Source organism: Sebastes fasciatus, chromosome 4 (assembly GCF_043250625.1).
Source record: "Sebastes fasciatus isolate fSebFas1 chromosome 4, fSebFas1.pri, whole genome shotgun sequence".
Lineage (NCBI taxonomy): Eukaryota > Metazoa > Chordata > Actinopteri > Perciformes > Sebastidae > Sebastes > Sebastes fasciatus.
Window position 1 is genome coordinate 7,146,212 of NC_133798.1, and position 17,823 is coordinate 7,164,034.

The 17,823-nt window shown below is 37.3% G+C and overlaps 1 protein-coding gene across 1 annotated transcript; it reads right to left on the reverse strand.

Annotated features, from left to right (window-relative positions):
* Positions 1-497: 497 nt before the first annotated feature.
* LOC141765621 (fatty acyl-CoA hydrolase precursor, medium chain-like) lies at positions 498-12,229 on the reverse strand. The gene is made up of 13 exons (XM_074631727.1): positions 11,972-12,229; positions 10,112-10,313; positions 9,827-9,965; positions 7,299-7,432; positions 7,021-7,174; positions 6,769-6,873; positions 6,074-6,175; positions 4,256-4,396; positions 3,979-4,059; positions 3,387-3,528; positions 2,524-2,673; positions 2,211-2,283; positions 498-1,292 (listed from the first exon to the last, which is right to left on the reverse strand). The coding sequence occupies exons 1-13, from the start codon at positions 12,036-12,038 to the stop codon at positions 1,094-1,096; spliced, it is 1,689 nt and encodes a 562-aa protein (XP_074487828.1). The 5' UTR covers positions 12,039-12,229; the 3' UTR covers positions 498-1,093.
* Between the last annotated feature and the right edge of the window lie 5,594 nt (positions 12,230-17,823).

Sequence of the window (17,823 nt, forward strand, 5' to 3'; positions counted from 1 at the left end):
TGATGTTCATATCTAACATGATATATACGTGTTTAAAACATGAAATGTACGATACGTATCAAAAACAATATGTGTCTAATATTGCAAACAATAAAAGTGATGGCATGTCTTGGTTTACAATAACACTATTAGATTATTTTTAAAATATTTTTTGTATTATCACCATTATTTAATAAATTCAGATCATAACATTATTATTATACTAATATTTATTGTTATCATTATTTATTTATGTACTACTATTTGCCTGTTATTTTGATTGCTCTAATTAGTAAGTACATAATAGTAATTGTAGTAGCAGTGTTAGTGGTAGCCTATAGATGGAAAGCATGATCGCTAAGATGGAGGAAGACATTTAATTTTATTATATTATATTATATTATATTGTATTATATTATACAGGGACCTCTTTACAAGTAACCTTAAACAGGGAAAATAAGCCAAAGCCATACTTGACAAACGTGAGTTTTAACAATTCCTTCTGATAAATGAATTATTTTCTATCACGTCAGTAACTCAGTTCATGTCAGCCTACGGTACACACTCGTCTCCCGAGCATCTAGCAGCGATTATAGCTCAACTATCCTGATTCTAAGTAACTGGAGACAAAACTCTATGTTTCTTCTCCTCGTAGATCATAAATCTTTTAATATAATAACAACTCATTGAAATCGGTTGAGAAATGTAGACGTTATAGTGCTTTTTATCCAGAATAACAGCTGCCCCCCGTTCACTTGTATAGGGTTACAGGCCAGTCTTGCCAGGTCCAATATGGCGCCAATGTTGATGTATTGCCGCAACGGGCTGAAGCGTCCAATGCGGCGTCTATGTATATATGTCTATGGGTTTAACAAGACACACATGTTTTTCTTTGCAATGAAGGGTTTCCTTTAATTTCAGCTATTTTACAAAATACATGTCAAAAAAGATACATGCATGGAATATGAAGACTTGCAAAAGAAGTAAGTAAATATATTCTAAAATAGAGATAAAGGGGTGAAGGCAGTAATTAACATTATACTAGTTAGTTTTGGTGAGGAAGCATAAAACCTCTCAAAATTGGGACCAATATAAACATGACAGCTTGCAGAGATCAGTTTCCAGGTTTGGCTGCTGCTGCAGCTGCTGCTGCTGCTAACTGTTGGAGCTTCTGAGGGAGGATGACAGTAGCAAAATGGATCCTGTCCTCCTTCAGTTTCTGTTTCACCGTCTGCGTCAGGCCCAGCTCCATGTACTCCTGCTGCTGCCTGTCATACTGAGGCCAACTGACGACGCCAGCACTGCTGGGAGAGCTGAAGAGATATACAAACACGACAGCCACAGACATTAGGGCTGTCTATACATAGGTTTGCTACTGATTTAATTTCAGGTGAATCAACTTCCCAGTATGAACACTCAAATAGTCCTTATTTAAATCATTAGGTCCTTAAAGTTGTAAAATGCACTAATAGATGAATCTAGAGTTATTTCCCTTCCTCTGTTCATGTGAATGACGACAGTGCAAGCCGTGACGACCGCGTGACGTTGTGAGCCCGTGACTGAGTCACGGACCGAGCGGACGCTACTGCGCATGTCCGATGGTTCAATGGATGTGGAAGATCGCCGTAAGATCCGGGTACTTTTCCAGACGGAAGTCGAGCCATTTTGGCTTCATGCGCCACTTAGCAACTTTCATAGGAATGAACGGGGCCCCGCCTCCAACGCTGTATCCAGTTCTCTTTATACATCCATGATTTCAACATGGCTGCCGAGTCACCAACTTTCTCATTTTACAGTTAAACAGTACACTACAAGATGTTTCTGAAAACATTTGAGGAGAGAAAAAGGCATCACAGTAACAGAATATTGATTCATATTTGATCCTCATTGCCTAGTTCGACCGCTTGGTCGGAGTTTGTGAGTGATTGACAGCTGCTCTCATAGACGGCAGCTGGACGGCAGACTCCAGATCAGCTCTGACTGCTTGTTTTTCTCCGGTCTGTGAAATCTTGTAGATGCCATTAGGAGCACCGGAGGACATCGAGGACACAGAGGAACATTATTTTTTTCCAGATTACTTGTCTCATGCACTACTGTCAGGATATAGTGACCGTTTTATAAAAATAACTTTGTTAAATCATATTTGCTCCATTTCTACCCACTGCAGCTTTAATATAAAAATGCTGATTAGTGCAGCTTTAATGATATTGTTGTTCTCAGTGCTTACTCACCCAGTACGGGTAAAACTGCCCCAGTATGCCATCATGGTCCTACAAAGACTTTCATCCTCCTTGGTAATGTTGCCTGAAGATGGGACAGGAGGAGTTGAATCACAAAATCAAACACTGATACCCATGAACTGTGATCTGAAGTCACTTCAGTGCTATTATGTTGTAGCCACCTGATCCCATTCATTCCTTCATTTATTCCACCAAGTCCCAGAAGTTGGGCATGAAGTGGCAATGTCTGATATTCATACAACTTCGTCACTGAGAAAAGACAGGAGCAGGAGCCCGTAATCTACAGATATATATTATTACCTACCTATGATTTTTATATGTCCATTCCAGAAACATCCACCGAACATGAAGCCGACATCGTCCGCATGATCTGCCTTCACGAAGCTGGGTCTGGTGTGTTTGTGTATCTCAGCACGATATACAAACTCATACATGTAAACTGGAACGCCCGCATCTAAATACACCAAGGAGATAAAAGACAAGAGGTATATGCTTGGGCTGTGAGATGAAGGTCAAAGATCAACTCCTTGCAGGTAATGATCGTTGTTCAGTACAGGGTGAAGTAGGAACTCTATGAGGTGTTCCTTATACAAAGTTAAAGTGGAAGTGAAGCGTTCAACCAAGTTAAGCAGGTTTACTAAATTAATTTCCACTGCAATTATATAACAAATAAAATATATATATAAATGTCAGCATTTAAAAGAAAGAAGAAGCTTTGTATCATCTTTTGTGACAAGAGCGCCGCCATGTTGCCGTACTCTAGTCTGTGACATCATTGTAACTCAGCCGAGTCAACCAACCTGGTGACATCACAGGTTAGAGTACTGCAACATTGCGGCGCTCTCACCACAAAAGCTGCAGAAAAGATGAAACAAAGCTGCTTTTTTCTTTTAAATGCTGACATTTGTCATGTTTGCTATAATTGTTCATCAGAGTGGAAATCCATTTAGTAAAGCAGCTTAACTTGGCTGAACATTTCACTTCCACTTTAAGATAAAATTAATGGAGCATCAAGTAATCAGCAAATTGCACCAACATTGGCAGAATGTCCTCCGACACGGGCCTTTAATCAATTAGTCTTCTGTGTGTGACACAAACAAGTCACATTTGTTTCCATTTATTTACAGAGGTGTCAAGATGCTCTCTCTGTGCCGTGCACCTTCTCACCTGCGTGGTATCCGGCCACCTTGACGACAGGCAGCGTCATCAGCAGGTCTCCTATGATTTCAGTGAATGCGTCTCTGATCTCCTCCGGTGTTTTAGCGTCTTTCATGTATTCATCAACGATGAGGCTGTTGGCAAAGGAGGCCTGGAACAGGGAGGAAGGTTGGACAGTCAGATTTAGAATATTGATTCATATTTGATCAGCGCTGCCTAGTTTGACCGTTTGGTCGGAATTTGCGAGTGATTGACAGCTGCTCAGAGACGGCAGCTGGACGGCAGACTCCAGATCAGCTCTGATTGGTTGTTTTCCTCCGGTCTGGGAAATCTTGCAGATGCCATTAAAAGCACCGTAGGACACAGGAGGACACAGGAGGACACAGAGGAACATGATTTCTTTCAGATTACCTGTCTCATACACTACTGTCAGGATATAGTGACCGTTTTATAAAAATAACTTACTTTAATCATATTTGCTCCATTTCTACCCACTGCAGCTTTAAAATGAAACATATAAAAACCAACTCTCTAGCTTCAGTTATAATCAATCAATCAATCATTATCATCAACAAGCAGCAACAGCTACCATGGAGCTCACCCCTGTAGGATTGAACATGTTCACCACTGCCAGCACAGCCTCTCTGTTCATGCCGTTCTCCCAGCCAGGAGGGGCGAAGCTCTGTGATCAGCATGAAACAGAATCGGTTCAAGAAGAAGTACAAATCCTTCAAGATAAAGACAACCACCAAAATTCCTTTCAGAAAAAGAGATGATCTGAGGATTGAGTGACACTGACATAAATAATAGGAGTACTGGAATTGTCACAGAGGCTGGGTAAAGTATATTATGTCTGAAAGCATTGAGAACTGTGTGACCTGAGGCAGGATCCATCCAAACTCATGGTTGGTTACTCCCATCATCACTGGAACCTTCAACACTTCTTTCCTCTTGAGAAGCTCCTCTGCTGTGTCAGTCAGAAACACGCCGTCCACCACGCCTCCCAGGTAAAGTTTCATCTAAACACAAGACAGAACTCACTGCTGGTGAGCATCGATACAACTTTGTGGATGATGAAGGTAAACCAAACTTTCAATGGGTGTTTACCAGCCAAGGGTGTTCACAGGCTGCCATCTGGTGGCTATAGTTAGCCTTGACACTTGAAATTTTCATCTGAAATTAAAATCCCCTTCTGGGTGAGGTTTCTATTAGTTTGTTCACCAGCACCGTGTGATATTTACAGCTGGTTTCTTTTTAGGTTGAATAATTTAAGATTTGTCATCTGGATTGCAGTAATCCACACTTTTTAAAATGTAAAATTTTGGTCTAGGTTAATCCAGTGCTCTTTCATCTGGAGACACACAGATAAACTTAGTAAAATTAGAAGTTTTTCTAGCTAGATTTGGCCTCCTAATTTAACTTGAATTACACTGTAATGACAAAATGATCCAGGAAATGCAATAAAACACACAATCAAATTAACCCCCTGAGACCCATGGGATCCCGATTGACTTTACTGTCTTTCAGAGGCTCTAGCAGGTTCAGTTTTAGGGCTAGAGTGAAGACACAGATATCATATGAAACTAGAAAAACCATGTCGGGAAAGAGGCTAAATAACGCTCCAAAGTTGGGCTAAAATTTAGCAAGGAAAAACTGGCATGGCCATTTTCAAAGGGGTCCCTTGACCTCTGACCTCAAGATATGTGAATGAAAATGGGTTCTATGGGTACCCACCAGTCTCCCCTTTACAGACATGCCCACTTTATGATAATCACATGCAGTTTTTTTTCATGCAGTATAAATGTGTCATTATCACCTATTCTAAAATGGTGTATTTGAATATTTCTGCATACTAGGGTCCCTAAACAGTCTTGAATTACATAAATTGGGTATCACTGTAAAGCTGAGACTCTTGTGGATCCAATTGTATTCCTGTGTGATGATGTTAGTACCCATAGGAGACATTTCATTGTGGTGAGACCATTTTTTTAAACTTGACCTCACTGTATAAAATGACCTGTGGTGACCTCTAGGATAATCACAGCCTCATGAAACTTTACAGCCACAAACTAAAGACCTAGAGCATTGAGAGGATGGATGGCTTTCCTAGCTAGATTGACAATAAAGGGGTTTCTGAGCAGTTTACAGAACAGAAGTGCTCGCCATCTAATCGCCGATAAATGCAATTCCTGCAGAAATCTCTAAATGTCAAAAGTTTTTGATCCCAAATCACAGCATGGCTTTTTCTATGGTGTTCTTCAAGGTCTTGGTGTCTTAATGTGGTATTTTGGAGGGATTATTGATCATTTTTATCAATTCACAAGGGGTAAAAAAGTGGTTAAATTTAGCATTAAGTCTGTGTAACAAATGTTATCAACCCAGAAATTGCTGCAACAACGTATGAGACATAATAGAGCATGGGAATTCATTTTAAATAATTAATTGATTAATAATTCATGTTTATTTCCGATTTATGAACTTGACACACAGTGCTGAGCTGCATCTCAAATTGATTTTCAGGTTCCCAGCTTTCAGATGATGTACACCACTTCTATGTGACATCTACTGTTGACCTGCTATCTCCCCCTAAAGACCTCCTGTACCCCCCTAAAAAAGACAAAAACGGGTCTATTGCGGGTCCCAGAGGTTAAACACATCTATAACACTTGCTTGCATGCCTTCACAAGACCATTTACCTTTTTAGTTGCACCAACTAGCTCATCTTTACTATTTCCCCTCATACATTGGACCAGTTCCTCTGTGCTGCTGCGGTCACATCCAGTAAGGTTGGCAACAAACTAGGTATAAGGAAGAGATTAATAAAAATGACAAATACATTAAATAAATATATCCAGATACAACAATTCTCTATAAAAAGTGAAAACCCTAACCTATTTTACTCTGGTAGACGTGAAAGTTGCTATAAAAATTTACTTATCTTTTTGCCCATTGCACAAAAGATCCATACATCCAGCAGTATCTATGGGGGTGTGATAGTTGTGTTGCTGATATATATATATATATATATATATATATATATATATATATACCTATAGGTTCACTTGTAGTATAGTTCACTTCATAGTATAGCATGCTTTACAAAATACAACTTAGATGTAAACTAGTTGTAATCAAAGTTACTATTCTTACTCTTAAAGTACACTTAAAAGTATACTTTTATAAACTAAAAAAGTGGGCCAATTTAGTCCCAAGAAGTATTGAAGTAGTACCCTTACAAGTATATTACTAGTACATTGATATTTGTATACTTACTGCATAAAGTATACTTGGGAAATATACTTGAACTTTACTTCAAGTTTACTTCATAATAATAACTTGAAGTATACTACTTTTTCATATGGGAATTTACTCAGTTTACTTATTACAGTACCTTGGCATGACGCAAAGGATGTGATGTAGTGAAGGTCCCAAGTATTGCCACTCCACTTTGAAAAATTGCCCTCTGAAATAGTCCTTTGGCTTGTGGAGACAGAGTCTGTACATAAGGAGTGATACATGACATGATAAATAATAAATTCAAGATGCACTCATAAATTAGCACAGATCTGGGTTACCTAAATATGTTAAAAATGTATTGATGTAGAGGTTTCCATGTTTTCTTCCAGTGATTAGTTTTCTTTACCAGTGTGGATGCACTGATGCCTCCTGCAGATTCTCCAGCGATTGTGACAGTTTGTGGATCGCCGCCAAAGGCCTCAATATTTTCCTGCACCCATCTCAGGGCTGCTAGCTGGTCCAAGAAACCCCAGTTGCCCTGAGCATGCTCGTCTCCGGTGCTTTGGAACAGAAAAAAAGTCAAGAAACTTGCTTTGGATGAGAATCATTTCACTGTGATACTGTGGATATTGATTTCTTCATTTGAAACCAGACAGAAATGTGATGAGCACCACAATCCCTTACCTCAGGAATCCCAGAATGCCGAGGCGATACTGAATAATAACCATCACTATGTTTTCATAAACAGCTAATGGAGCGCCGTCATACTGAGAAGCTGCACCCATTGCCAGACCTCCTCCGTGGATCCACACCATCACCTGATGACACACAAGACAGGAGCCTGCTGTTCACAGCTGACCTCTCCACACAGACATTTACAACCGGTTGTTATGCGTTTGTAGTGCTGTTTATTTATTTATTTATTTATTTGGTTACTCAATATTTATTCTCTCTTAGTCTATCTTCCTCTTTTTTATCTTTAAAGAATAATGTACATTTTTAGATATTTGATTTTGGGTATGTAGGTGTATGCATATGTGTTGGTATGTACAGTATGTGTATCTATGTGTTCATGTACATATGTATATGTGTATACAGTATATGTGTATATATGTATGTACAGTATGTGTATGTGCAATATGCAGTATGTGTGTATGTATATGTATATACAGTATATGTATTTGTATATCTGTTTGTGTTTGTGTATATATACTGTATGTATGTGTATAAGAATAATATATAATCATCATATTTTACATTGTATTTTATATGCATGGTCGGATGCTGTGTATTGTATATATATATATATATTGCATATTGTATTGCATGTGCGTATTGTATATTATAAATAATAATATGCGCATATACAAAAAGATAACAACTAGTCAATGTGATTAAGATAAATATGTAAGTAATGAATTTGTATATTTTATTAAGATACATTTATAAGTAATGAATTGGTATTCTTGATTGATAATGAATTTATATTTTGATAAGCATAATTATATCAGTAATTAATTTATATTTTTGTACGACAGAGATAAAAAGTAATAATTATTATATTTAGACAAGTTTATGAAAATAAATTAGAGTATATGTTTAGCTAAATAAGGAAGCTGGTTAATTATCAATGAATGACTTATGGAGAACGGGTGGGATTAAATAAGTTTGTATACTTCTTCTCACTCATTTTCGAATATGTAAACCAAGGCCTCAAGTGTTTGACAATTTCTTTTGTTTATGCTTTTCATTGTATGTAAATATTACTTTTTACTGTCTGTCCACTTGTTTGTATGATCAATCTCTTTTTTTATTTTGTATTTTTTTTATTTTACATGTTCGAAATAAATTTTGAAATGAAATGAATGAATGCATCGCCTACATTGTGATGCATTAGAAACAAATTTCACCGGCCCATTATAAACCGAGATCAATAGTTTTGTTTACAAAACTGTACTGTTTAGAGTCACGTGGAGTATGTCTATAAAACACTTTGTGTTCTACAGTATGTGATTGCATAAGCATCATTGTAGCTACAGCAGGATGTGGGCACTAAAAGTAGTTGAAGTGTATGTTGAAGTGTAATGGCTGAAAGATTTTCAACTCTCTGAAGAGTAAGATTATAAAGCCATTGAACTGTTAACGAATAAGAGATGAAAGCAGTTGAGACTTCTAGTTGACTAGAAAGCACTGAAAGTAGTTGAAGTGTCATTTGGTTATACCCTTACGAAAAAGAAGTATACTTCAAGTTTATTTTATGAAGTATACATAAGTAAAGTTCAAGTATATATTTCCCAAGTATACTTTATGTAAGTATAGTAGTATCCTATACTAATATCTAATATACCTATACTAGTATACTAATATCAATGTAAAGTAGTATACTTGTAAGTGTACTACTTTAATACTTTTTGGGACTAAATTAGCCCACTTTTTAGTTTATAAAAGTATAATGTTAAGTGTACTTTAATTGTAAGAATAATACATATTGAGTACACAACTAGTTTACACCTAAGTTTTATTTTGTACTGCAACTACACTATAAGTATACTGATAGTTTACTAGTTTTATACTTGTAGCCCACTCTTTAGTTTCTGAAAGTGCACTTTAAAGTATACTCTCAGTCAACTCGTTTAATAGTTTTTATACTGCAGGTATACTTGTGTATACTTGTAGCCCACTTTATAGTTTCTGAAAGTGCATTTACTTACTAGTTTAATAGTTTTTAAACTGCAAGCACTGAAAGTTGATAAACTGACAGTTGATAAGTGTTGAAGTAATATGAAGTGGTAAGCAGAATCATCAGACCAAGGATGTGTCTTAATTTGAATAATGAACAGAAGCAGCATCACATCTACACCAACAAAGCAAGCTAACAAGCTAACCAAGCTGAAATAACCAACCACTGTCTCGTAACTCTGTGTTAAAATCGAACAGCTCCGTTTGAACAAAGTTAATGAGCAGCCAACACATTTGACATTACACAATGGACAGTTCTATACTCTGCATAAAGACAGGAGGGTGGACAAAATAACATGAACGTCTCACATTTAGAATTCAGTCCGCTCCAACAATATCATGAGTTACTTTCTCCCTTCACAAATGTGGCCTTTAATGCAGGGCTGATTTACTGGATTGCATTTACACTGTAAGGAGATTGTGTTATTTTGTCACTGCCTCTACAGTATATACACGCTGTCTGTTTAACCCACCGGGAGTTTGTCCCCCTTTGCTGCCTCAGCTGGAGTGTATACGTTCAGATACAGACAGTCCTCTGAGAGCTCTGGTGGGGTGTATTGCATTGACATGGTCCTAGAAAGATTCACAATTATGTCTGGATCCTGGATACACCTGAAATAGAAAGAGAGACACAGAGAGAGAGAGAGAGAGAGAGAGAGAGAGAGAGAAGTGTGTGTCTTCCAGAGAGAAAAAAAACAGTTCCTCAAATATTGTCATGGTCTTTGCCCTTTGGTGCTTCAGTAGTCACCCAGTCTTACATGGGAGGCTGGTGGGTGCCGTCTCTCTCCCCCTCCCAGGGCTCTGTATCCTGTGGAGCAGCCAAGCGGAGGGGCCCCACTGGGGGCCGGGCAAAGGGGATTCCCAGGTATTGCTTCACCCTCCTCTCTGTGCCTTTCACCGTAATGTATCCCCCTCTGATTCGGCCATCTTTCAGAGATACCACAGGGTCAACGCTCCCTGCTGAAGATACAGATACAGTATGTGTGGGTGTGTTAAAGGACCACAGCAGCAAGGTTACAATCAATGTTTATTTGAGATTACTGCCGACCATTTCCCAATCCTACTACGAAAAAGTAGTATACTTCAAGTTTATTTTAAGAAGTATACTTAAGTAAAGTTAAAGTATATGTCCCCCGAAGTATACTTTATGTATACTAATATCAATGTATTAGTAGTATACTTGTAAGCGTGCTAATTCAATACTTCTTGGGACTAAATTGGCCCACTTAAGTGTACACTTTAAGTGTAAGAACAGTCAACTTTGAGTACACAACTAGTTTACATTACAATTGCATTTTGTGCAACTATACTATGAACTATACTACAAGTGAATAGGTATACTGTTAAATAGTTTAATAGTTATATACTTGTAGCCCACTTTTTAGTTTATGAAATGATTTTCTCACATGCCATGAAGTAAATTCATATCAAAACATTTATTTATAAATTCTTAACCACTTTATTAGGTTACTAAAAAGTAAGCACAACTACAGGCCAAGTATTCCTTTCTGTAGGCCTATAAGGCAAGAATACTTAATCATACTTTTCTGAAGTATATCTCGTTCAAAAGATTAAGTACAAGTATAAGCCAAGTATACTTAGACTTTACTGTATACTTGTCAGTATCCGCCAAGTATAATTAAGTATATCTCTGATAAGTACATAAAAAGTCAACTGAAAGCATACTCTCTTATTCTAAGTTTAAAATAAGTATACTAATAGCACACTTGAATAATTTGCAAAGGAAAAGCATTTTTCGATTTCTGAATGTGTTGAACATCAAAGTTGCCTTGCAGTCTTGAAACTTGCTTGAATAAGGTAATCCATCACCGTGAGCATGCCTGTTTTGATTAACCTCAAAGTTATGTTATTGTTGTTTAATAATGTGAATGAAAGTGTAGATTGATTTGAAAAGTCTGCACTGTGTTGCCACTGAACAATAACGAGACTTTGAGAAACAAAGAGTGGATTCAGACATGCTGACTGTGACTGATTGTCTAACTCAGTCAGGTTACAGGTAGAGCGTTGAAATGACCCATGGGTGGGTGCATTATTTCATTCTTTTTTTAATTTTCGTCTGATACTGCATGTACTGTATCTCCATTTCTGCATGGTGTATCTGTACAGTTCCCCACATGCAGCACATACACAGTGTCCCTAACAACTTTTGTACAAAAACATCTGAATACTTCTTCCACCGCTGGTTTTAAAAAAGTGTACTTTTAGCATTGAAACATGCATATAAGTGATTGCAAAAAAAACAAAACTGCATTGTCAGTCCAGGGATTACTGGATGGGTTTGGAAATTCCTTAATCCAGGTATTGTTTCAGGGAAGCCTTTCAAAAAAACTCCCATACAATGGACAAGCTACAACAAGGCTGTTATTGGTATCTTAAGAAAAGTTGACAATGTGAACAGGGTTCCTTTTTAGTCTTAATGTCAATATGGTTATTCTTAGTCTATGTAATGCATTTGTGTAAGATTGTTCTTAACATTCCTTTGGGCTGCTAAGGTATTAGAACATTGTGTATAGTTGACCTATGCATTTGTTATCTATATGGCTGGTGCATCAGAATGTCCTGCCCTGATATGAGGTTAAAATTAAGTGTGTTCTTACCTGGTGTCGTCTGTACGATCACTGTCAGCGCAGGAAGGAGACAAACAATGAACAGTGCTGTTCTCATCCTGACCGGGCTTGAAGTAAATACAGAGAGAATTACAGTGTGCTTTCAGAGAAAAAGCCTTGTGCCCCCGTCCTGGACCTCTAGTACCACCCCGCCCCCACACACACACACACACACACACACACACACACACACACCGGACACACACACACACACACTTTAAATTGTGCATATATACAAACATAAAGTGAGTACATACACTTTCAACCTCTAACTCGCTCACACACATCACAAACAAGCTCATTGTGTCACAACAGCTCAGCATACTGTAAATAGTATAATCTCCATTGATTTAACCTCCAATGCACCACAAGGACAACTGGGGCTGATGAAATCCTGCTCTTTGACCACTACAGCTCAATTCTGAGAACCATAGTTTCTATAATACTTTAATAGAATAAATATTTAGAACAAGTTTTAATGAATTTCATTCATTCACAGATGGAAACTGACTGTAGGAAATGAACTGCTCACATTATTCCAATTCATCAGACATTGTTAGAACAATAAAAACAAACAATACAGGCAGACAAAATACAACAGTCACACACCACAAGTGAAGGAGCATGACATCCAGTTTGTATGCAACACAAAAAAATTCCTAGAACACACAAACAGGTCAATTTCAAAACAATTCAGTGAGAAATTCAAGAGCAATCACATCGACCTATATATAGTGCCACTTTGTCGATCCTTTAAAATGGACTTAAATTCCCCCGTACAGTAGTAACCAGCTCTGACAGTTTCAGGTCCTTCTGTACATTATTCCAGGAAGAAGGACTAGCATATTTAGAAGCTTTTTTTAGCCTATCTCCGTTCTAACCTTTGGGACCAACATCTGTAGAACAGGCCATATTGATTGCGGTTTGTACACATGTATGCACACAGATACGAAGGAACCAGTCCAAGGAGCGATTTATATATAAAAGCCGACCAATGGGAAAGTCTGCGGACATAGGGAGATGTTCATTTAGCAGCAGCATACAGGGTACAGTGCTGAACCAGATTTCCACAGCCAGTAATGAAACGTAAAGCACAATGGTAACCAGTATCCAGCATCTTTAGGCACTGGTCAGGTGCATTCATATAGAGCAGATCACCGAAATCAAATAAAGGTAAAAAAAAAAGTTGTTGAAATCAAATGTTTCCTCGTCCGGAGGGAGAAACAGGATTTGTTTCTAAAAAATAACCCCAATTTAATTTTCAGTTTGGAAACCAGGTTTTCAATATGTGATTTGAAAGATCTCTACATTTCTAAATACTTATATGTTGTAATACAGTAGATTGTATGGTTATGTTTTTTTCAAAAATACTATTGGCAAACATATTGTTGGTTGTTATTAGAGATTTATAACATTTACTTGCATTGCTATGCTGTGATCCTGCATAGCTAAGAGGCGGTCCTGAGTATTTTGACAGCTGGATGATGATGATGATGATGATGATGGTAAATGGTAAATTAACTTGCATTTATGTAGCGCTTTTCTAGTCTTCCGACCACTCAAAGCGCTTTACACTACATGTCAGCATTCATCCATTCACACACACATTCATACACTGATGGCAGTGGCTGTCTTGCAAGGTGCCAACCTGCCCATCATAATCTATTTTCATATATTACTGAGTCATCTGCTGTTAACCTTTACAACCTTTTATTTTGACCTTCAGACCCTCAAGGTGACCCTCTGTATCTACACATATAGTATATTATTCATATGTTATACCGGCACATAGATTCAATGTGTACAGTTAATAATGTTTAATATTCAAGGACAAAGTCTGCACCTTACTGTACAGCTTTCAGCAATATCCAGTTTACTTGCACTAATGTACCGCATATACTACTATCATTGTACATACATAGAACATTAGTCCTCTCTTTAGTCTCTATTCTCAGTGTTTTACTCTACAGCAAGTCAAACTTTAAACCTTCCCCAAATTTTCAGTTTGAATTACTTCATTACAAAGACAAATAGCATTGCCAAAGATCATAAGGAGTGGTGAGGTACTTTTGGTTGGTCGCCCAATGTCAGCTGGGATCGGCTACAGCCCCCCCCACTCGACCCTGAATAGGATAAGCGATTACAGATAATGGAGGGATGGATTTCCAACTGACCACAAATAAAATCAGTCCAAACAAACAACCTGAAATTTGGATTAATGACCAAAATTTAAGGAAAGAAATCTCCAAAATACTTTTAATGCGGGATAGAAAATGAATGTACTGCATTCAGAAAGAAAGGCTGTTATCCAACAAGTGACACCCAGGCTGCCGTTGCAGTAAAGATGGTGCCTTCAGATGTGGTTGAGACATACAAAAGGATGCTAAATTGCCTCCAAACAAAAAGTGGATCAACAATTTACTAAGACACTATAGGTTTGGTTTTATATACATGCACAGGTGTGTAGGCTTCAAGTTGCCATTGTCATTAAAGCTTCGGGAGGCAGAATTTTTGTTTTGGCATCTTTGGGCAAAAATTCCATAATAACCTTTCAGCATATTGTAATTCAAGTGTTCTGAGAGAAAACTAGACTTCTGCACCTCCTCATGGCTCTGTTTACAGGCTTTAAAAAATCTAGCCTGTGACGGGAGACTTTGACCAATCACAGTTCATTTCAGAGAGAGAGCGTTCCTATTGGCTGTGCTCCGGCTGGTGGGCGGTGCTTGGTATTTCCTCAATAGATCTCAACATGGCTGCCGGGTCCCAAACTTTCTCATTTTACAGCTAAACAGTACACTACAAGATGATTCTGAAAAAACTTTTGAAGAGAGAAATAGGCATTACAGTAACAGAATATTGATTAATATTTGATCAGCGCTGCCTAGTTTGACCGTTTGATCAGAGTTCGCGAGTGATTGACAGCCGGCTCTCATAGACGGAAGCTGGACGGCAGACTCCAGATCGGCTCTGACTGCTTGTTTTCCTCCGGTCTGTGAAATCTTGCAGATGCCATTAGGAGAACCGGAGGACACAGAGGAAATGATTTTTTCCAGATTACCTGTCTCATGCTCTACTGTCAGGTTATAGTGACCGTTTTATAAAAATAACTTTGTTTAATCATATTTGCTCCATTTCTACCCACTGCTGCTTTAAATAACCCAGAAGGATAAGCTTATCAAGAGGGAACTCCAAACAGTCTCAGAATTGTCATCTCAAACCTGCCAGTATGGCAAGTGTCCATGTGACTGCACTGTTTAGCTCTACACAGCATAAAGACTGATGTGCTCCAACACTGTAATCTCTGATTTGAAAGATGGCCACTAGATGGCACCAGTGAATTTAGCTGCTAAGAAGCCAACTCCAACTCGTCTCCATGTTCATGTTAAACGGGAGGAGCATATTTGGGAAAGCAAGTGGGTGACCCAGGGGTTGCTGGTTCAAATCCCTGGATGGAATGACACTTTATGGCATCAACCAGGTACTTCATGTATAGTTCACTGACTTGGTGGTTTGTTACTATGCAATTGAAGTGTGAGATTTTCAGTAGTGTGCTGTTATATCTGTTATTTCAAGTGATTAGTGTATACAAACCTTCAAACAAAGTTAGAACTTTCTCACCTTATGAATTTTGGAAATGAAATGATTTTTCAAAATGTAACTTAATTTCTGAATAGATGCTTAATATACCTTTCCCAATAAATGTATGATATCTGTAGACTAAAAAACAAAGATATTTAAATGCTGAGATGAAACAACCGTGGGAAGACTTAATCATCCCTGCTGTTCATAGTCTAATGTTGATGTTAGTGACTGTATACACCCACTCCATTCACATGTGTGTCCTTAAGCCCACAATATATATCATAGTCTAATTCTGCTATTATATTTCGAAAAATACCTTTGTAAAGCATTCACTTCAATGTGAGTCATTCATGCAGGAAACTAAAGCAGCCTGTCGTCAGCCCAAGAGGAAATCCTGGCTGATCTCATGTCTGCATCACATTTAAACAAGAATCAAAGTGCTGTACAATGAAAGCACTCAACAATATCATGTATTACACACTTGATGGAGTAAGAATTCTGAATAATATATGATATCAAGTTAATTGGGGTGACACACTGGTCTTACATGAAACTTGAGTGCCAAGAACTTAAGAATTCCTTAGCCTCCCATTAGGAGATGCTATCCTCCTTCATTTGAGGTAGAACATGGACAAGTTTATGAAAACATACATACAAAATACAAGGAAAGGAAACAGTAATATACTTTAAAAAGGCAACAATAACTTTAGTAGCTGTTCTGACACAATAAAACATTTCCCTTATTTTTCGGTACTGGGTTCGGCTGAGCTGTGTGTTAAAACACTGCCTTTAAAAACTCCATAAAATGCTGTTGTGGTTTTTATTCTGAATAGTTTCTAAAAGACGAGGCCTTAACGCTACTAAAACAACACTCCAAGTGTATTTTGTCCAAACAATGTTTGTTTGGCAATGATTTCAATATTTTAGTTACAAAATCAACGCACGAGAACTGTATTTTTACTTTATAATATTTTTGACCGTTTTTATATTGAATGTACATACTTGACTTTGGATTATTTTCTGTTATCTTATTTACATTGTTATTGATCTTATTTGTTTTTATCTAAGTTTAACTTAGATCATATTTCATTATTATAATAAAACTACTCCATTTGGAGTCAAAATTATTATTAAATTAATTTAGTTGTTTTTTATTGATTTTATACTGAGCACAATGGTAGAATGTGATGATGCACAGGGTAAATGTCATGGCCAAAGGCTCCATTGTGTGCACGTAGCCTCCTGTAGTGGATATCAGTAGTATTTTAGAGCCAGATTCCCTTTCAAGAGGTAGAAAACCCATTTGGCACACTTTGGGTATCCAAGAGGCCAAATGGAGAGTCCTCCTGGTCCTATCCTTACTAAAACCTTCGTAGAAGAAAAGTCACAATGTTACACTGGGAATGTATTCTCTGAGGTCTTACCTATCCATAGAGACCAAGATCATGCATATAGACCTGGTAGTTGTGGAGCTATTCTTGATTTATTTTGGGTATGTCTGTCTAGGCGAACCACACCTTCCAGCACCCTGGGGCTAAAGAAGTTAATATAAAAAAATGTGGATTCTTAGAATATATCTATATCACATGGGTATGAAACAAAAATACAGAAATTAATATTTAATTTGGCAATTAATATTTACTATTTCTCAGTGCCTGTTAACTTTATTGAAAGAATGTGTATTAATGATGTATCTATGTTTTGATGTATTTTATGTAGTTGCATTATCATGCAGTTGAAGTATGAGTAGGCTATAATATGTATTTTATTTGTATTCTATTTTATTATTTTCATATGCTCATTAACAGAGGGATTAATAGCCATTTTTATTAAGTAATTGGCCAACTGTCAATATTCATAGTGTGATAGAAAATAGTCCTATTTTTTTTTATTAAATGTCTTTATTGTTGAACACAATAAGAAGAAAGTTACTTGCTAGATTTGAAGAAAAATGGTCAAAAGATATATTACGAATATATATTCAAATTAAGCACAATTATGGCACTGAATCTTGTGTTCAAGCAAACTGATCAAGGAGTCAGACGTCTTTAGTTGGACAGTTAAGAACAGGAATCCTTCCTCTGACCCTCTGGTAGATTTAAAAACATCCAGGAGGACAACAGATTGTGCAAAGTATGCAAAGTTAGGAGAAGTTGAAAATGAGTCACCTTTTCTTTTTTCTTTTCCAAACTATGATGAGTTACAAACTTCGATTATAAATGAGATCTTTGTTCAAAATACCCAAAATGTTTTGGTGCTCG